The sequence below is a fragment of the Onychostruthus taczanowskii genome, unplaced genomic scaffold (assembly GCF_017590055.1).
Source record: "Onychostruthus taczanowskii isolate IOZ18803 unplaced genomic scaffold, ASM1759005v1 scaffold114, whole genome shotgun sequence".
NCBI lineage: Eukaryota > Metazoa > Chordata > Aves > Passeriformes > Passeridae > Onychostruthus > Onychostruthus taczanowskii.
In genome coordinates, this window is record NW_024498074.1 from 16471 (window position 1) to 36869 (window position 20399).

At 49.4% G+C, this 20399-nt stretch overlaps 1 protein-coding gene across 1 annotated transcript in view; it reads right to left on the minus strand.

Moving 5' to 3' along the window:
- Positions 1-20399, minus strand: part of FRAS1 (Fraser extracellular matrix complex subunit 1) — a 103029-nt gene that overhangs the window by 16044 nt on the left and 66586 nt on the right. The window contains exons 26-46 of the mRNA XM_041427445.1: positions 19903-20170; positions 18594-18678; positions 16592-16906; positions 14170-14323; positions 12249-12427; positions 11218-11334; positions 9291-9405; positions 8708-8845; positions 8511-8543; positions 7771-7902; positions 7394-7519; positions 6774-7021; positions 5466-5614; positions 5070-5232; positions 4072-4207; positions 3593-3789; positions 3130-3283; positions 2558-2821; positions 2266-2454; positions 1725-1844; positions 1126-1305 (exon numbers count right to left, since the gene is read on the minus strand). Of these exons, the coding sequence (XP_041283379.1) occupies positions 1126-1305; positions 1725-1844; positions 2266-2454; positions 2558-2821; positions 3130-3283; positions 3593-3789; positions 4072-4207; positions 5070-5232; positions 5466-5614; positions 6774-7021; positions 7394-7519; positions 7771-7902; positions 8511-8543; positions 8708-8845; positions 9291-9405; positions 11218-11334; positions 12249-12427; positions 14170-14323; positions 16592-16906; positions 18594-18678; positions 19903-20170 (3462 nt within the window). The remainder of the gene's footprint in view (positions 1-1125; positions 1306-1724; positions 1845-2265; positions 2455-2557; positions 2822-3129; positions 3284-3592; positions 3790-4071; positions 4208-5069; positions 5233-5465; positions 5615-6773; positions 7022-7393; positions 7520-7770; positions 7903-8510; positions 8544-8707; positions 8846-9290; positions 9406-11217; positions 11335-12248; positions 12428-14169; positions 14324-16591; positions 16907-18593; positions 18679-19902; positions 20171-20399) is intronic.

Below are 20399 nucleotides of genomic sequence, written 5' to 3' on the forward strand. Positions count from 1 at the left end.
CTCGTTGCTGTGTTCAACAGTTTTACTGCTGTTGTCAACAAACACCCTGACAAGAAGTTTGCCACCAATATATCACACTAAATGGCTGCTGACAAGTGCTGGCCACACTACAAAAGACACCAGGCTCTGATTTAAATAAATGAGCCAAAATGGAATGTTCAGCTAATATTTCCTCAGAGCTCATCAGCTGTACAGGTTTGGGTTCTCTTTTGAACACTTCAGTAATCTCTTCTTAGGTTTAGGTCTTTTAAATCATGATTACAACTACTTCTCAGTCTGTGACTGTATCCTTATTAATCCCTCACAGACATGAAAAAGAACAGAAATCAGAATCATCAACAGGTTTGAAATAACAGGAGGAATAAAGTCCTTAATTCAAGTCTCCAAAGTGCAAGATCCACTGGTTAGTTTGCAGTATAGACAAAAGCATTGCACGTTTTTAATTTACTCTCAGCAGCGAGTTATTATAACTCATTCATTATTCCTGCCCTTTCGACACGTTTTTGGTGAGAAGATGAGGCAAACCACACACCCCAACTGAGCTGTACAGGGACTGTCTGCATCTTGAAAACACACAGCAGATATTTCCACTTTCATCTCGTGTTAATGAGAAATCCAAAGCTAAGAAGAAATACAATCTTAGATGAGTATAATAAAATCAGAAGAGCGTATAGTGCGACACCACAGATTTAGATTAATTCATCAGAGAGGAGCAGCACACTCACACTGTCAGCAGGCACAAAAGGCAGCTCTGAAATTCAGATCACATGTGCAGGACAAGTCATCTGTTCACCAAGATGGGCTGTTTCCAAGGACACTAAGGGATGGACTCTTTGGGGCACTGTGCTGCTCACAGCAAAGGCCAAAGGTTTTTCTGTCATGCAGAAGCAGCAGTAGGGCCATAAACTCACTCAGAGGCTGAATAAATCCTCAGCTGGGATTATTGGGCTGCTCTGCCTCCACTCACCTTATCCCCAACCCTCTGGGCTAACGGCCCTTTGATTTCTGACAGGAACGGGAATTCTGTGCTGCTGCCTCTGGGCACATTTTTCCTGCAGTGAACGTTTAGGGCTGCAGAACCTCCAGTGTTTTGCTGCTCCAAGGGCCCAACACCTCCCTGCTCACCTGGGGAGGCCATGTGCTCCAGATGGCCCAGCTGTGGCTGCCGGGTGACCTTGTACTGCAGCTGGGAGGCCTCGCTGTCCTGGTCAGTGGCCGAGAGCTGGAGGGTTGTGATGGCCTTCGCCGAGTTCTCATCCAACACCAGCCCCTTGTTGGTGATGATAGAGGGGGCAAATCTGTCCTCTGGAAGGGTTGAACACAAAGCTGAGTTAGGAGACAGTCACACTGTGACTCAGGTGCTTGTGCTCAAGCCAAAGACAGCACAGGCACAAACATTTTGATAATTCCAAACCAGGAACTTTGGGCCTTGGCATTAACCAGGGATGGTAACATTATAATGTCCTAAAGACATTCTAAACAGCATGAAGGCATTAAGGGGATTTTTTCTACCTTTTCAGTGAGTTTGTCAGGAGCCAAACAATGAACCCTTGCATCTGCAAAATCTCCCCATCCCCCTCACTTCTAAGGCCTTTGAACTGACAGCAAATTCAAAACCGCAGCTCAAGGATTACATTTTGCCTTGCAGTACACGTGGGATGGGAATCTGTGGGCAGTCCCGAGCTCTGCAGCAAAGAAAACACAACTTCAGCACCACTTTTTACCTATGACATGGATGTGAAAAACCTGGTCCATCAGTTTGTTGCCATCTGCATCCATCACATCAAAGGTGAAGGGGAAGTTTCCGCCAGGATCACCTTTCCCGTGGGTGTACACCACATGTCCTGAGGAGAGGGGAAGCAGAAAAGAGATGCTTTAGTACAAGCTGAAGCTTTTAATCCTCAGCTTGAAAGCAGGCTGGCACCATCAGCTTGAGGCACTTGGGGCTTGACAGAGCTCCTGGATTTGGGTTTCATTACTTTCTCTCTTTTTTTCTCTTTCTCCTGCTGAGAGAGATTTTTTAACATATGTTTAATGATACGTGGTTCTGCTCTAACTTAACAACCTGCACTTACTTCTTTCCCTTTCCCTTCCTTACTTCAGCTCATCATCCCTCTCTCATAAAGATCCCAGAATCATGGAATATCTCACACTGGAAGGGACCCATAAAGATCATCAGGTCCAACTCCCTGTTCCTCACAGGTCTACCTAAACCAGCCTTGGTTTATATGCTTGCTGTGAATAGCTGAAATCCAGCACTCTCACCTGTGTTTATATCAGCCTGGGTGAAGCTTCTGAGGGGTCCTTTGGCAGAGATCTGGACTGGACTATCAGCTGTGGTCAGCTGCAGCTGGCCCCTGCTGGGGTCCCTCCTCAGGACAAATCTGATGGCCGTGTCCCCTGAGTGTCCAGCTGCTGCTTTCAGGTGCTGAGCCGTGAGCCGAGCTGCAGAGCCTGCCCCAGAGAAAGCAAACCCACCATCAGCTCCAGAATCAGCTCCAGAATCAGCTTCAGGCAGCCCGGCCAAGCAATGCCACTCTCACGCCCGTCCCCGTACCAGCGGCGAGCTGCAGGTCCCGGTTGACAGCTACGGCGGGCGGCTGCTTCCTCGGCAGCTCCGTGGAGAATTCCAGCCTGCCTGCCTGCGTGTGCAGCCCGTCCGTGAGGGAGAAGCCGAACTCGTCCGTCTGTGCGGCGGCCCCGCTCCGGGTGTAAACGATCAGCTCGTCCAGGATGTCCTGGTAGGTGAAGGAGGAGCCCCGGGACAGCACCCGGCCCTGCTCCGGCGCCTCCGCCGCGCTCTGCCTTCTGCGGAGCTGGCCTGGCAAACCACACAGGGATCAGCACAGCCTGCAGGCTGGGGACAGGGCCTTCCTTCACCTGGCACCCTGCCTGGCGTGGGCACTGCAGGGGGAGGCACCTGCCAGCAGGGAACTCCCCAGGGAAACACCTGCACCGCCCCTGCTGCTCTCCAGCAAAGGGAGAGCGACGGCTCGCCAAGAACAGGGCTGTCCTCAAGCACAGTCCTGGTCAAATTGTGCTTTATCCCACATGCCAGGCTCACAGCAGGGGCTCTTACAGACAGACAGACAGACAGACTCGCTGTCCCTCAGCCCCGTGAGGACGTACCATGCTCAGGGCTCTGGCTGACCACGATGACCAGCTCGCTGCTCTGGGTGTCCAGGTCGTGCAGGCTGAGGGAGGCGTTGGTCACGAGCACGGCTGAGCCCTCCTGCAGCCGGACAGGCTCCAGCACCATCCTGGGGGGCTCGTCGTTCTGCCGCTGCACAAAGGCACACAGCCAGAGAAAGGAACATGAACTCAGGGAAAGAGCCACCTGAATGAAACACAAGCTCCCAAGTGGAGAGCATCAGCAGTCCTTCCAAATCTATCCAGCACCACGGCTGCTTCCAAGAGGGAGGAGACACCAGAGCAGTAAGCCCTGGGGAAAATGCACAACTGGGCATCACAGGTAAATTATGTGCCCGTGCTAGGGGAAGGAATCTCCCTTTAATCCCCCTTCCCACCTACTAAAAAGGAAGGCGTAAAGCCTTGAAAAGAGTTTGTGTGAAAGGAGAGGGCTCTGGCATACCTGGATTGTGATGTTGATGCTCTGCACCTCTGACTGGCTGAAGCCGTCACTCACATAGAAGCTGAAAGTGTCACTTGTGGGCTCAATGCTCTCATGGACACTCTGGAAGTAGTAAATACTCTTCTCCAGGACATCTTGAAGTGAAAAGGATGCGTCTGTGGTCCCCACAGACTCACTCTGTGGGCCAAAGCTCTCCCCTGCCAAGCAGAATATCACTGGTGAAAGGGTGCTCAAGTGGCTGATAAACTCAACAGAAACCCAGCACATTGTGAAGGCTGCAGAAGAAGGAATGCTGCTTTCTACAGCTTGGCTTCCCACACCTTGTGGCCTTTGAGGGAGGCAATATCTGCTGTGATAGAGTGGGCACTGGGGAAGCTGCAGTTTTAGATGCAGCACAAGCCATCCCCTCCATGGCATATGGCAGATGTGATCCTGTTAGGAGCCCAAAGGAGGGAAGAAGGGAGAGCCCAGCAGTTTACCTGTCCTGGTGTTCCTGATGTAGCCATACACAGGCAGAGTGACCACGGTGACCCTCAGGTCCTCCTTGGCAGCAGTGTCATAGTCAGCAGTGAAGTGCTGATGAGCCAGCAGCGGGACCCTGCCCCCCTCATCCACCTGGGAAGCAACAGCAGACAACACAAATCCTTACTGAACGAGGCTGCCTCCATGGAAAAGGCTTGCCCGGGCTCTGGAGTGCTCTCCCACCCTCCCCTAGGTCTGTAATCAGGAATTCAGCACGGAGGTGAGGTGGGATGGGAAGAACAAAGCCTGCCTGGCCTCCAAGAGGAGCCTGTGGGTTCTTTATCAGGGCAGGAAGGGAACCGGTCATGGTGACCTCTCAGAAGGCAAGACCTGCAGTTCTTGCTGTGGAGAGCCTTTTGAAGGCAAGGGAGGGGGAATGCACAGCTGGAAAGGAGGGAGATGACTTCCAAAGGCTTTGATAAGGAGTGCAAAATGCTGGGTCAGCCCAAAGCACCAGGTGTCTCCAGACTTGAAGAGCGTATTACACACGTGCTGGTGAAATTAGGGATGAAATATTGAGTAGGGATAAATGTGACTTGCTCCACTGATGTCAAGAAGACACCCTAGGGACAAGCAGCTCCTGACTGGCACAGATATAAACAGATGAGGTTTGGGGATGCGGGTGGACTGTCAGCCTCCAAGTGATTTGTCACCTTTCGGGCGACAAGCAGCTCCTGACTGGCACAGATATAAACAGATGAGATTTGGGGATGAGGGTGGACTGTCAGCCTCCTCCGGCCTCCAAGTGATTTGTCACCTTTTGGGTGGCACAAGTAACACTACGTTTTATTCCGTGACTTCTCCCCAGTCCAGGAGAACTGTGCAGCTGCTCCCACCTGAGCCATAGCTGTCCCTGTCCCCAGGCACTCAGAGCCATGTCCCTGTCCCCAGGCACTCAGAGCCATGTCCCTGTCCCCAGGCACTCAGAGCCATGTCCCTGTCCCCAGGCACTCACGGTGACGTGGTTGGCGAAGGCGATGAGCGCGGGCAGCGCCGCGGCAGAGGCGATGGTGACGGTGAACATCTGCCTGTCCAGCCGGTTGTTGTCAGCATCCAGCACAGAGAAGTGGAAGATGTCGGTCACAGGCTGATTGCTGGTCTCAAACGTGGTGGAGTAGCTGTGGGATCAGGACACAGGGAGTCAGGGAGCCTCGCTGACCCCCAGGCAGATCCATCCCATCCCTGCAGTCAGAGGTGAGGCAATCCTCTTGGAAGAGAGGTGGTGTCTCAGTTCCCAACCCTCCTTCACGTTCATTCCCTGAATCCTTTTAAATAGCCCAGAGATCCCTGGGGAAGAACCCACTGAGCTTTTAACTGGTATGGCTTGAGGGAGAACAGTGCTCTTGGCTACCTGATCCTCTGGCTGTTGATGTCTTCCATGGTGAAATTGTAAACCTTGGAAAGCTCTTCGTTGTGGGAGCCTGACATCCTTAGGAGGGTTCCGTAGGCTGGCAGAGATATCAGCTGGATTCTGATCTCTGAGTCGGGAGAGTTGTTGTCCTAAGCATGAAGAAACAATCCAAATGAAAACAGGGCAGAATTAGCCATTGCTTTGTTCCACTAAAAATGGAAGGAAGAATAAGAGTTTTATAGTTTTATACCTGCCTAGCTGGGTCAGGCCCACAGATGAATATTAAATGAAGCTCTACTGATGAGAAGAATCAAGAGGGTTGACATTTTCAAAGCATACCACAAAATATATCTCCATCTTCTCTCAGCTCAGAAAGGCTTTCTCTGTGTCCTTGCATCACATTAACACAGTCTCCCTCACATAAACCTGGTATTTTCATTTTCAAAGTACTTCACAGGGAACTAAAAGCTGATTTTGCCTCTTTCCAACCACATGAGTACAACCACACTGTGGTATCACAACTCAGATGTCATCTTTCTTAGAAGAGTTGTGTTAGGTGGTTGAAAAATAAGACCCAGAGCAGAAATCAACACATCCCAAGCATATGGGTCAGGAGTGAAATCTTCTTTTCCCCATCTGTGCTCTTATTCACATTAAACCAGAGCATCTCCCTTGTCAGCCTTCCTCCTTAAGAGGAGGACAGGACAGATTCCAGACTTTTATCCAGACTGATCCCTTGGGAAAAAAAAAAATTCCCAATCATCTCTCTGACAGCCAGCCTCTCTCAGCTCAAGTTTCTCCAGCCTCACAGCTGTACTGCAATCTCTCCTCCCTCAGGAGGGTGCTACATCATCTGCAAGGAGTACAGAGCTTTCCTGGGAATGTCACCAGCAGGGTAACAGTTCCACAGCACACAAGCCCTGGGACCAAATCAATCCACCAAGCTCTGCAGCATCCTGGGGTTGTTTACTCCTTCCCCCTTTCCCATCTGCCCAGAAAAAGGTGGGTGAGGGGGCTAAAATTTTCAAGGGATTAACACTTGGCAAATCCACGTGCTTTATTAGCAAGTCTGTTTGACAGAAAAATCTGGGATTAACTAGGTTCTCATGTTTAGCATGGCAGTTCACCTCTGTTACAGTCAAATGGGGATAACCTTAAATCCCTGTGGGATGAAAGAGTCTGTTATCCCCTTTTTGGCAGCAGCCAAAACTCGAGCTCTCTAGCCAGAATCCATGCTGACAGGTGTGTGGGGGATAAGGAAAGGGGCCTGGCAGGATTCCCTGGGCTTAGGACTAGATGAAAACCCACCGTGTAAGCGAGGTGTTGGCGGGACAGCGTCACAGAGCTTTTGCTGGCCACGGTGACAGCCAACAGGCAGCCCGGGGCCAGCTGTGGGCCGTGGGTGTCCAGCTGGGACACGTCCACCCTCAGCACCGTGCTGACCGTGGTGACACCGTCGGTGACAGAGATTTCCATGCTGTCCTCTGCTGCTGCTGAGCCATCGTGCACGTACTGCAGAGCGTTCCGGGTGACGTCCTCGTAGGTGAAGGTGTCGCCTGCCCAGGGAGGAGACACACGAGTCAGAAAGACTCTGCCCAGAGCAGGAATCCAACTCAAATGATCTTAATCAAGAACTAAATTGGCATTTAATGCCATCCTGCCAGGGCTGTGAGTTATGAGGATGTTCATTAAGGAGATGGCAGGGCAGAGGAAAAGCGGTGACCTTCCCAGTTCCAGCGACTCCTCGTGATTCTCAAGGAGGGCACCAACCCTCCTTTTCTTCCCAGCTGCTTCCTGAGCTCACAGCTAGATAAGGCTTCCCCTGTGGATGCATCCTGATCTGCCAGGGGCATCTGGCTCCTCCTGCTCACCTAAACCAGCCAGGCTGACCCCTCTCCTGCGCTGAGGGAAACTCTTGCTGCACTCACCTGCTCTCATGAGCTCCTGCACATCTGCACTGTACTTGAGCACAATGCCATGATGGGGGGGTTTCACCAGCTCAAAGAAAAGGCCCTCAGGAGCTGTATCCGTGTCACTTACAGCCAACTGGATCCCTGTGTCAGGGAAAGAGAGCATAGCTTGTGTGAATGGAGCCAAAAAAAACCCTGTAATTCAGTCAGTACAAGAAAAATAAATAATTCTGGAGCTGCCCCAGCCCAAGAGCTGCAAGTTCCATGGAAATAGTGTGTCCTGATGGTGCTCAGGCTGTGTCAGGGAATTCTCTCCTAGGGTGGCTCTCAGGTGACCCCTGGGCCCTCCTGGCAGTGAGCTGAGCCCCACGCCGTGCCCCATGCACCCCACTCACCGATGGTGGCTCTGCCCCCCTGGCTGACCTCCAGGAAGGGAGCTGCGATCTGGAAGACCGGAGGCTGCTGCTCGGCGGAGAGCAGGTGGATGACAAACACCATCTCCGGGCTCGTGTGCTCCCCACCAGACACTAGGCACAGACAGAAACCATGCCTGAGTGCAGGGACGGGTTTGCAGGGCCCCTTCACCTGGGAAATTCACCTGTCTGTGCAAAAATCACCAGCCCACATCTCTGGCTCATGTCCCACCTTTGTCTGTGGGCATACATGCACATTTCACCCAGGCCAAGGGCATTTATCCCTGTCCCTAACTCAGAACACAGACTTCTCCTTGCTGGTGGAAGCCAGAAAGCACATGGAAACAGAAGGATGTGTTAAACAAGCAAGCAGCTTATCTGTGGAAATTTAATTGCAGAAATGTCTCCACGCTGTATTAAAAAAAAATGAGAGCGTAAAACTCCTTGTTCACACTGCAGGGACAAGAGGGATAAATCAGGCTTTTAGGACTGATTCCAGGCAGCCACTGGAAAAAGATGTCTCCAGCAAGCTGTGGCTCAGCTTCTGTAAAACACTGCTGGGAACCAGACAAATTAAAATTCGCCTGGCATGTGCATTTCCAGAAATTCCTACTGAGCGCCCACAGGTGTGCCTGCAGCAGAACAAAGGCCAAGGGAAAATGGCAAGGGCAAAAGAAGGATGAAAACTTCTCTGGCCAGGAAAGCAAAAGTGGTTGACATACCTGTGAATCGGAAGCTCACGGACTCCGGGAGACCTGGTGGGACAAACACAAGCACAGAGTGACTGTGGTCAGGACAGGAAAGCACGCCTTGGTGTGGACTTGGAGGATTTGGGGGAAATCAAGTGCTGATGTTGAACTGGGCAAGGAGCCTTTCCTCAGCCATGAGGAAGCCCTGCAAGGAGCAGTGGGATGCTCACCTGCGAAGGAGAAGGCCATGATCTCCCTGAGGTGAGGAGCGGCGGTGGGCGGACGATAAGCGATCCTGCCGTGGTTTATGTCGGCCTGGGTGAAGTACCTGGCTGGGGACAGAGGCCTGTCCCTGTGCTCCACGAGACCTGTGGATGCAGAGACACCAGCATTACCAGGAGGGGTTAATTACTCCATCGCTCCACCTGGTTCCACAGCTTCCTTTGCTTTCCCCTTTGGGTATTTCTTTGTACCGCTTCCAGAACCAGTCACACAGATGCAACTGCACGGAGGATGGGCTCTAGGGACAGGAGAAATTAAACAGAGATTCCTCACTCAGGCATTTCTACACAGAACCTCTCACTCAAGAAGTGGGAAGCAGAAAGCTACGGGACACAACATTCAGTATTATTCAGACAGTAGCAAAAACTGTGTGAGCTCTGCAGCACATTCCTAAAGAAGCCAGAGAAATGGGGTTAAGGAACAAGGTGTTTAAAAGCTAAGGAAAGAGGCTAAATGGATTAACAGATGAGGGAAGGAGGAGATGTGGTCAGAAAATGTGGCAATTACTGCAGCAGCAGCAGGTCCACTTGCCTTGCCCAGGAAGGAGAGGCACAGTCACGTTGTACAGGATTTTCTCACTGGGAACCTCCGGGTCTACAAAGGAGAGGTGATGGGGCTCAATCACTGTCACACGGTCCTCCAGCACCTCAATAAACACATCAGACCATGAGCATCAAGGCCAGACACGTGGGAAGATTCACCCAAAAATGCATTGAAAGAGAGTTTGCTTTGCTCTAGTTAGATACAAGACAGTCTTGAGATGTAAAGGCCCAGTTCTGAAAGATGAACCTGACCCCCTGTCCCCTGCAGATGCACAACCTCCACACTCACAGGTGGTCGGGTTTCTCTTTTGGCCTACAGCAATTAAAAGGAGAGAAAGGAAAACCTAGTTTGATCAAGAACTCCCTGGATAAACATGTAATTCATTGTATGTGTAGTTTTCTCATATAGTCTGATGTGGCTGAACTGGATTCCCTTTAAAAGAAAATGAGTGAAAATGACTCAGCCCTTTCAATTGGAATATAGAGGAACCAAAGCTTTAACTTTTGTTTTAAACCTGTCTAAAATTGCTCTGATCCTTCCATAACAAGATTATCATGAACCAAAGGCAGGCAGGGCATTAAAGGAATTACAGTGCTGCTTAAAGAGACTTAAGTGCCCAAAACCAGTTAATTTCCACATGTTCATGGACCTTAATCCTGCAGAATTAACAAATTAAACTGCTCAGCTGGCTAGGAAAAGCATCCAGCTCATTTCATAATCTTGAGCAAAACAGGGAGAGAAGAAGCTAAATTAAGGATCTGGGCACTTCAATAACCTGCTTTGGAACATGAAAGGTTACCAATATGGGGGAAGCAGGTTAACTTGATGGAAGAAAAACCAATATAGACGCTGTGTCCAGTTTAACAAAAAAGTCCTCAAAGTTCCCTTGACCTTTCCCAGCAGCACAAGTCCAAGTCAAGGCTAGAGGGATGGGAGGACTCACAGTATTGTGCTTTCCTCTCAGCTTTAGAAGTCTCATTCTGAAGGAGTCTGAAGACAAATGAACAGAACTCCATCACATTGGGGCAGGGAAGTGGGATTTTCTGACAGAAAGATTTAAGGTTATGTTTCTTTCTCTCTGCCTCCAAGGCCTATTTGTCTCTCCCAAAGGTGGGACTCACAGGTGGTGAGGTAAAAGGTGTTTTATGGCCCTATTGAATTTGGTGGGGAGTAATTAGCTATAAAACCCAGTGCTGTGTGGCTCTGCCAGACATCTCTCCCATCAATTTTGTCCATAATGACAACAACAAAAAGTCAGGAGCGGGAAGATAAATGGCTCCAAGCAGCAGTGTGACCATGTTTCATTATCACCCAGCAAAGGTCGCCACAATTTCAAACCTTGACAAGGCTGTTGTGCCAGGGGCTTCCCACTAATCCCTCTCCCACTGCTTCCTGTGCCTTTCCTGGCCCCATGCCTGGCATGCAGAACAGGAGAAGTAGAGGGGACAGCTGGACTTCGCCCACAGGTGATGGGGACACACAGGGAAGGCTTGCAGCACAGCCTGAGAGCCCACAAAACCAGCTTGAAACTCCATGATCATCTTTCCAATCAACGCAGCCAGGGAAGGAATCACCTTGGAGAGACCCCTCTCATCCAAATGCTCGTTCCCAGAGCTGCAGCTGGGATCAAGCTTACAGTGGAACTACTGGCAAAACCCATTCATTACGGTCTAAGCCACAGTTTTGCTCTCTTGCCATTCCTCCTGGCTTCTCAGGAAAGGGTAAGAATTCCATAAAACACTGATTTTGTTTCTCTTCCTCCCCCACCTCCTTCCCAGTCTGTACATTCATCACTTTTAACACTGAGTTTTTCAGCTTTTCGTGGATATTTCCTGCACCCCCCCACCCCAGTCACTCTTCTAATCTGTTTTTTTCCCATTCCCACTCCAGCCATGTGTGTGGTGTTATCACTTACAGCCATGTGCAGAGAGGAGCCAAGGGAAAGCTGAGGGGCCTTGGGTGTCTGGGGCAGAACAGCAACGTTGAACACGTGGCTTTCCAGGCTGGCTTGTGGACTGGCAGAGCTGGACACCTGGGAAGGAAAGGCCACAGGAATGGACAAGTGAACATCCTGCAGCTTTATTTTTAGAAAATGCATAAAAATGTAAGTTCTGATGAAAGGAATGATGTCATTTTAGCCACGTGCTGCACCTGCTCCATCCTAAAACTGATGAAAACAACGTGTTGGCCTCGAAATGTCCCAGCCCAAAGTTGAAGGCTTGGACTTGGACAGGGGTGCCATGGTCTCCTGATGTGACCAGGTATTCCCAGCTCCCTTTCTGAGCTCTCTGTACATTTGTTGCTACTGCTCCGAGATACTAAACCCAAACACTCAACTCATGCAAAATGCATAGTCTACAAGAGGAATGCAGCAATTAAGCCAAAGATTAGCTTGTTCAACACTGACGCTCACAAATTCCTCGTTATCACTTATGTTAATTACTTTAGAAATTACCTTAATTGCCTCTGCGGTGCTACAGTAATTGCTTCTGCCTTGTAAACCAGATGTAACAAACACTGCGTGCCAGTGTTCACGTAAGCTTACTGAGGGCAGGCTGTGAAACCCTCCCAGCAAAGAGCAAGGACCTGTCTGAGCAATTTTATGGCTCTTAAACCTGTGGGGAGTGGGGATTTATTTCAGTTTCCCAGCTGCTGGGGAGTATTTCTACCTTTTGGCCTGTTGGCAAGACGAAGGGCTCTGAAGCCAAAATGAAATTATTAGCTCAGAAACCAAGGGCCGCGTGGCTCTGGGGCTCACCAATTTTTAAAAAGGCACTTGGAATGCTTTTCACTTGGTGTAAATATTCCAGGTTTTATGAGAGGGCGGTGTGTTTGCCAGCGTGTATTCACACATATCCGCGTCGTTGCTAAAACTCGTCGTCGTTAAAACTCAGAGAGCTGCCGCGTGGCATTTCCAGGGAAAGGCCACGGAACGCCAAGGAATACCTGGAACTGGAAGGAGTCGCTCTCTACTTCAGCCCCCGAGTGCCTGTACCACACGATGCCGTCGCTGATGTCCTGCTGGGTGAAGGAGGTCGTGGGCGAGGCCGCTCTTCCGTCGGGCAGCAGCCGCCACGAGTCCGCCGGGCCGTCCGCCGCCATGGGCACCAGCAGCACCACTTCCCCTGGGAAAGGCAGCCAGGAGCTCGGGAGAGCGCAGGCAGCAAGAGGGGCCCTGGCACCAGCTAAAGAGCCAAGGCTACTGCCCACCCTCTCAGAGCTTTTTTCCACGCAGTGCCAAGTGAGAGAAATAGCAGCAGCAGAGCGCCCGAAAGCCGTCAGCGGACATTGAGGCATCCCGGTGACATGGGGCAATCTTGCTAATTAATTCCGTTAAACGGCTTGATGATTCTGCTGATTGGTAATTAATCACTCTGTTATGTCCGTCAGAAGCTCTCCCATTTCATTTCCCCAGACCACCCTTGAAAAGTTGGAGCGACAAAAAGAAGGAATCCAGCAAGATGCTGAATATCACACTTCCATCCCGTCATCAAACTCTGGGATAAAATTCCTTTATCAGTACCCTAATTACATTCCAGATCTTATGGTTTTGCTCATGGCAGTTCCCGTAAAAATCCAAAAATCAAATTCTATATTTTCTATAGGTATGAATATCTTTCCCATTACTCACAGACTAAGTTAGGCAGATAAGCCCTCCAGGATTCAGGACCAATTTTTCACATTTCTCTCTCTCTTACTTTTTCCCTCCCTTTCTGCAAAACAGTATTTCAGATAAAATTCTGGAGATCATTGATTTCTCCTGCTTTTTCCTGCAGCTACAAACCTGTTCATATTACTGCAATTCATCACAGCAGCAATAATTATGGTGATACAAACACAGGACTATAAATTTTAGTTAGGGTTAGGCAGCAGGAGACAAGCTCCTCGGGGAAAAAATCCTGTTTTCATGTAAATGCCTATTAAAAATGAGAAGACAGACCTTCATCTGCAGAAAACTAAGGGGGAAATACAAATTAATTACTTCTCTTCTAAACTGCAAAACTCTCATTATCTCTGCTTCCATCAGGTGCTGGCAGCTGTTATGGAAACCAGCCTGTCCTCCCAGCAAAAGGAAATAAAAAAACACATGGATATTGCTAGAGGGCTCCTCTAATTTTCCTGGGTCAGCAAATTAAATGTGGTGTCATTTCTTAGAAATGCAAAACATGTTATTCCAAGACATGGTTTTTGTGAAGAAAATAGTGATGCTGAGTAAGGAAAGAGCATTTTTCTTTCCTTTCCATATTTCCTTTCCCTCCATATGACACCTCTTTTTCATCCCATTTCTCTCCATTTATAGCTCGGTCACAAATCCCAGAACCTTCCACACCTCCCCCTACCCTGTGCCCAGAAGATCCTCCCTAAGCATGGGGTTGCTGGTCAAAGTCACTGCCCTGAGAGCTGAGCTCAGAGCCTCTCAGAAGGAATTTGGGGACAAGAATTATCTCCAGATCCAAACAACATCACCACATCCTCTTCTGCAATCCCTTCCTCTGGGACAAATTAAATCAAAAGTCACGTAATTTAGGGAATTCTTCAAGGTAAGCTTCTGCTCAGCAGATTCTACAGGTAGATACTGCTCTGTGCTCCTCAATGCAGATATTCACAGTGCAGGATTATCTTTTGGCACTGAGATTCTGCTCTCTCAGGGCTGTAAACACGCCAGGGTTCCACCACCACTGGAGCAACACAGATGATCAGGAAGGGCACAAGTGCTTTGTCACTCAGCACTGCCGTGAGAAGTGGACAAAGATGAGTTCAGCAGCTCTCAGCCAGCCCACCATCCTAAGGAACTGTTCCCCCAAATGTGCACGTAATGCCCTGGAAGGGTGCTGCTGTCGGGCAGCAGGACTCCAGGGGGATTTACCATGTGTGGGCTGCTCCTTGGAGATGGTGTAGGTGATGTCAGAGTCCCGGGCCCCGGGCAGCTCGGCGTGCAGGATCGTCCTGGAGATCTGCAGCATGCCTCCCTGGGGCACCCACACCAGGGAATTGCTCACCAGCCGGGGGCTCCTGGCACCCTGCAGGCACGGGGACAGCAGGAAAAGGATGACTGCAATGGGACTTCCAAGGATCAAAGAGAGTATTCTGGAATTTGTTAAGCATTCCTGGTTGCCTGCTTGAAGAAATGGTTGTGGATCCTTCTGCTGTATCCCTCAGACCCCATTCCCAGCCTGTAGAACTGACCTCGTCCTCTAATTCTTAATTTCCTGCTGCTGACCCTAAACCTTCCTGACCCAAGTCTTCCTCCATAATTTTGTCTTTTACCACCATCTTCATTCTTTCTGAGCATCCACCCAAGTCTTTAGTTACTCTGTGGGTTTCCTAACCTTCAAACTATTCCTGTGGGGTTTTTTTTAAAAATTTTTTTCGCCAATATTAATTTAAGCTTCCTGAAATGTGGATGTCAGCACTGGATTGCAGTATTAGTTTCACTACAGTTCCCTCTTATTTCAGTAACACTACTCTGGCATTCAAGAATTATACCAGCCCTTTTTGGCTTTAATTTGCTTTGTTGGACAGGTCACCAGAATCCCCACGACCTCTTCCATGCCATGGCTCTTTCTTATAAGCCCAGCTGCTGTAAATGTGACTTCTTTTCTGGATTTCTGCACATTCACCTTGAAACTGGCTGTGGCTGCAGTTCACCTTGAACTGTGTGATTAGTCAAAATCCTGATTGCTCCATCTAAGGGATCACCTCTCTCCTCATTTGCTGCTCCACATAATCAGCCCCCACTGATAAATGACTCACTGCTGTGTTCTTCTGGATCTGCCACAGAGACAGGAGAGAGAGCTACAAAGAAGTTTGTGAAAAGGAACCACATTACAGGATGATTTCTGACCTCCTTTTGTCACCCACCTAATTTGTACTCCACTTACACTGTGGGTTTGTTATAAACATGGAAAGCTTCACCTCTTGGGTCACTAAATGACTGAATGTTCCTTCACTGACCACATTAAACCCATCCAACACGTTGTGATACCATTCCCACATGGCTTTGATGCTGCTTGTTAATAAGAACAGACTCATGAGACAGCTCTTTTTGCTTGCTAATCTATTTTAAAAATACTTTTAACATGTAAAAGTGTTTTCATCTACCTGCTCCCAGGCAGGGCAAGGTCAGCTGCCTTGAAAATACCTTGGAGGCCTCTCTTTGCTGGATCTCTAGAGGTCTGGGGTACCCCTTAAATAAACATCTTTTGCCTTTTTTGTCTGTGTTCCCCCTGGCCTCTCAGAAAAGAAAGGCTTCCATGTCCCTGTTCAGACTGCAACAGTTCCAGCAAAGGGTCTGGATGGGAAAATGCAGCCATTAGCAACCAAAGGGACTGGAAAAAGCCCTAAAAGCTGCCCTGCTCTCACCTCTGTCACCACCTTCATTCTCCTCTGCAGCCAAGTGCTGCACAGAGAAATGTGGAATGATAAGGAGAGACAAGGGAGCACAAAATAGGATAATATAAGAAACCACTCTCAGCAATTCACCCTCACTGGCATTTACAAGAGCCTGCTTAATCAGCAGCGGGGGAAAAAAGGTGTTACAATGAACACAGAATGGTGTCCAAGCATTTCCACAGCCCTTGTGATCCTGTTCAGGCTCCTTAGGGCCATGGAAGCGGTCTGGGTGAAAACCACAGGCAGGGCTCCTCTCATTCCAGGAGTCTAATACCAGCACCAGCCTTGAAAGCAATTCCTTTTTCATCCCCAGACTGCTGGGTGAGTCACAGCACTAATTAACATTAATTACTGCCATAGCTTTAGGGGAACCTGCAGGGTCCAAATGGGACCAGGGCCTCCTTGTGCAGAGCTCCAAGGCCGCACGGAGGGCTCGCTGAACTCCCTCAAATTGTCCTGCCCAAGCTGCTGTGAAAGACATCTCACACAGCAGAGAGGGCCAAAGAGGGGCAATGTCATCTCCCCCTAGCTCCTTCCCAAGGGGTGGGACTCCAAGACACTGTGTCAGATCTCTGCATAAAAGATTGCAAACCGCGACCTTCTCTAACGACAGCTCTAATGACAGCTCTACTTCTTGCTACTCTTTCACATTAGTAAGGAATGAAGATATCTTCAGCTTTTTCTCCTTCTGCTTTATTGCAGTTTATTACCTTTTATCAAGTAACTAAGCACTTGGAATCATCAAAGCTGCGCAAGCGGAGCTGTCACAAACCAAAAACTCTGGCGACCTCCAAAACCCAACCGATCCGCTACTTCCTCCGGCTGGCTACTCGGCATTAGCCACACCTCAGGGTCAGAGCGGCACTTCTCCAGCCTCTCAGCGTGCCTGCACATACCTCGGGAGCAATCCTGATGTGGAGCAGGATGTTCTGGAAGTGGTACCCGTCGCTCACTTGCAGCAGAGCCGCGTCCTGCCGGCTGTCGGAGCCGTCGTGGGCGTAGCGCAGCCGCCCGCCCGCGAGGTCGCCCAGGCGGAAGGTGGCAGGGTCCCCAAGGGCCCCGAGCAGCTTCCCGTGGCGAGGGGGCTCCAGGACCACCAGCACCACGTCCTGAGGGTTGTCACTGTCCCCCACGCCGAGCACCAGCTCCGATATCGTCCCGGTTTCCCCCCTGCCGACGAGGAGGGGCTCGTTCCTGAACACGTACGGCGCCTGGAACACAAAAGCAGCTCTGAGGTGTGTGCTGAGCCTGGGAGATTGGATCATGATCAAAGGCTGGAATTAAAAGTTTGGGGATGAGGACATCAGCTCACTTCATCCCTGGAATTCTCCTATTTCTTAGCAGCAGAGAATTGCTCTCCACACCTTTTCCCCCCATGGGCAGATCTAATAATATTTAGCATTTAAACTTAATTAGTCCCATTAAAAGAAGATTCTCATACCACATTTGGCTTAGGAAATGCAAAAACTTAGGACATTTATATAGCAAGCATCTGACTCTAGCTGATCCTCATGAGCCTTCTGAGAATACAGCAAAACCGGGTGTCTTCATCATCAGTATTTATTTCATTTCCATCACTCCCCACAGCCTTACTCAACTTACACCAAAAACCTGCTAGAGGCCATATTTCTGCTGGTTTAAATTAGTTCTCCAGTTCTTTGTCATCAAGTAAAGTTTCAATCTGCAGTGTCTATTGATCCCAATAAACACCATTTGCCACGGGTAATGCACTGCCTCGGGAGGGAGGCGTTCCCACAGAGACAAAGTCAAAGCCCTGGGAACATCCATCAGGGAGCCACCTCACCTGTGCATGACTTCCCAGGGTTATTAGGGACCAACAGCCAGAATTCCTATCATTAAACCTCACTTAAGTATTCTGGGGCAGTGACTGCAGCTCTTGCTTAGGTGAACGTCCTACTGAGGCAAACAAGAGATTAGGCTGAGCCAAGATCTCAGCACCAGCCAGAATCAATATACACACGGCAGGATCCAAACCCACAGTTTGTCTTATTCTAAAGGACAAACTAGAGCACTTCTAATTTCCAGAAGTTATGGGAACGACTGCTATGGAATATAAATTACCCGTGGTGAGGGTGGGGGCTGAGCCAGGCTTGTAGGCAGGAAGGAGCCAGCACTAGAAGTGTCAAGTCAATTGGTGCCCCTCTGAGGATGTAAATGGGCCTTAAGAGCAGCAGATTCTCTTTTGCACTTTAGGGTCTCTATTTGTAAGGATATGCCAAGTAGTCACAACTCCTGATTGAGCTTTCCACACTGGAAAAAAGCTCAGTGCAAGCTGCAAAGCCTCCCTGGAAACCTGGAACCCGTTCAGGTGCTTGTAGCCTCCCCGAGGTGAGACCCATATATTGTGCCACAAACTTTAAATAACAATTATACAGGAGACAAACACACACTTGGCAGTACCATCACCTTGCCCAGAAGTGGTGAGAAGTTTAAGAGACACGCTTTAAACAGCTCACGCTGATTTAATTCCCAGCTGTCCCAGAAGAGAGCATTGAACTTGAGGGTCAAAGCTCTCCTGCCATTGGGATCAATCCTGGCCCAACTGGCCTGCAGCAAGAGGCTGAACTGGAGCATCAGCAGATCCAAAGGATAATTGGAGCAGTAGGGATTCCTCAGCCCTCACTGATAATTGCACAGCTGATGATTGCACAGCTGCCACTCTCTGCACAAGCAAAATTACACAGGCAAACCTTTCCAGTCAATTCCCCAAGTCCCTTTCCTCCATGTGACTCTTGGCTGCTGCCCCTAAGGGAGAGTTGAGCCCAATTTGCCTGATCTGAGCCCCTGCTCAAGTTCTGCCCAGCTCCTTTGTTATCCCTGCAAGAAACCAGGGCTTCAAATGGTACCAAATTTGGGGTTGTTTCCAGGCTTTGTTACCTGTGTTGAGAAGGCTTGAATGTTGATCACCTCAAGGTGGGAGAATGACTGCTGGTCACTGACCTTCAAGGAAAACTGTCCTTTCCTAAACAGGTTCCCAGCAAGCCAAAATACAGGATAATAAAAATTAATGAAGTACTCTTCCAGGACTCAGTAATGATAAGCACATTATATATTCAGCAAAAATGACTGGCTCAGTGACAGAAGCTTTAGCTCAAGTTTTCTTCAATTATGTTTTTATAGTATTTTTTCCTGAAGATTCACAACAGTCACAACAGGCAATAAACCACCTTTAGCTGTGTGATAATATACCCTCATCTCCCTTTGAGTAACACTGGATGGCATCCCCAAGATAAAGTGCCAATTCTAAATGCCAGCCACTTGCTGCTAAAGAAAAACTTCACTTCTCTGCCTTCAGGACTTGCCAGGAATCTCCCTTCCCATTCACTTTTCAGTGATGCCACCCAAACATCTTGAAGTTTAAAGTATCAGTATAAATAATAAATAGAGTAATATTTAGTAATAAAGAAGCTTTGTTTCTCAAGACAAGATGCTGACATTTCATGGTGACTACCAGGTAGACTAAAAAAAAAAAAAAAGCAGGATACAGGAACATATGCCTGAAGTCTGGTGAGCACCAGCTAACCCTTGGCATCAGGACACCCTGAAAGTCTTCTTCAGATCTTTTTTAGGTGGAAGACCCCCCTGATTTATACAGCCAGAAATTTAGAACAGTTCCACCCACGTCACTCTGGTGCCAAAGTTTTATGGTGATGCAAATCAAGTGTGAGATTTGGCAGGGTGGCTGGCTTATTGCCTGGCTGCAGGAAAAATCTGCTTCCCTGCAACATCCTTTGCAGTGTGAGCTTTGCCAGCTACTAATCACCACTAATTATTGCAGGGTACTAGCAGAGCTGGCACTGGAGGCAAACAAGGAATGGTTGAAAGCAAACTATGCCAGAGAGCACAGCAGCGACATCACTCGAGCATCTTCCTAATATCAAGAAACTGTGGCAACAATCAGACTAATATGCCAGTTTTTAACTCTCAGCTGAGTGTCCTGAAGATGGGACAGATTCCTGCACCCCAAAAGCACAGAAGGTTTGGGAGTTGGGTCACAGTGACCTCTTCTCCCACGAACTGAGAAGTTTTGCAGCACCAGTTACACTACGGTACAGTGAAAGTGTGCTGGAAGTCGATTCAGCAGCAGTGGGGACGCTTCCAAGGGAAAAGGAAATACCCATTCTCAAGATACAAAGATTTTTTTTGATGAGGCAAGAGCTCAGGAAAGCAGCTTCCCCCGAGTCACCTGGGCTCTTCCCTGCCGTGCACGAAGCGGACCCTCCTGTCCCGCAGGTCCTTGCAGCTGAAGCGCTGGCCGAGGCTCAGCGGCACCTCCCGCCCGTCCTGCAGCATCACCAGCCGGCCGGTGGAGGGAATGCTGGCCACCTGGAACAGCGGCTGCCCCGAGGAACCGGCCGGATCACAGCCCAGCAGGGCCAGCTCCAGGGGCTGCACCCCGCCAATGCCCACCCTGAGGGTGCTGCTCGCACGGGAGCTCCGGGGATGCCTGCTGGCTGAAGGGAAAGGAGGGAGAATGTTACTGCAGGAACCACCACGGGCTGTGCTGGCATCATGCCTGTCAGCACTGTTTTTTGGGTGCCATGTTCATTCCTGACCCAGGTGAACTGCAATCCATCCCAATCCCCACCACGATGTGGGCAAATCACTTCCCGCCTTGATTTCCCCATCACAGAAGTGAAAGCCAGCTGCAGACAGTAAATCTTCATTTAGAATAAAGAATGG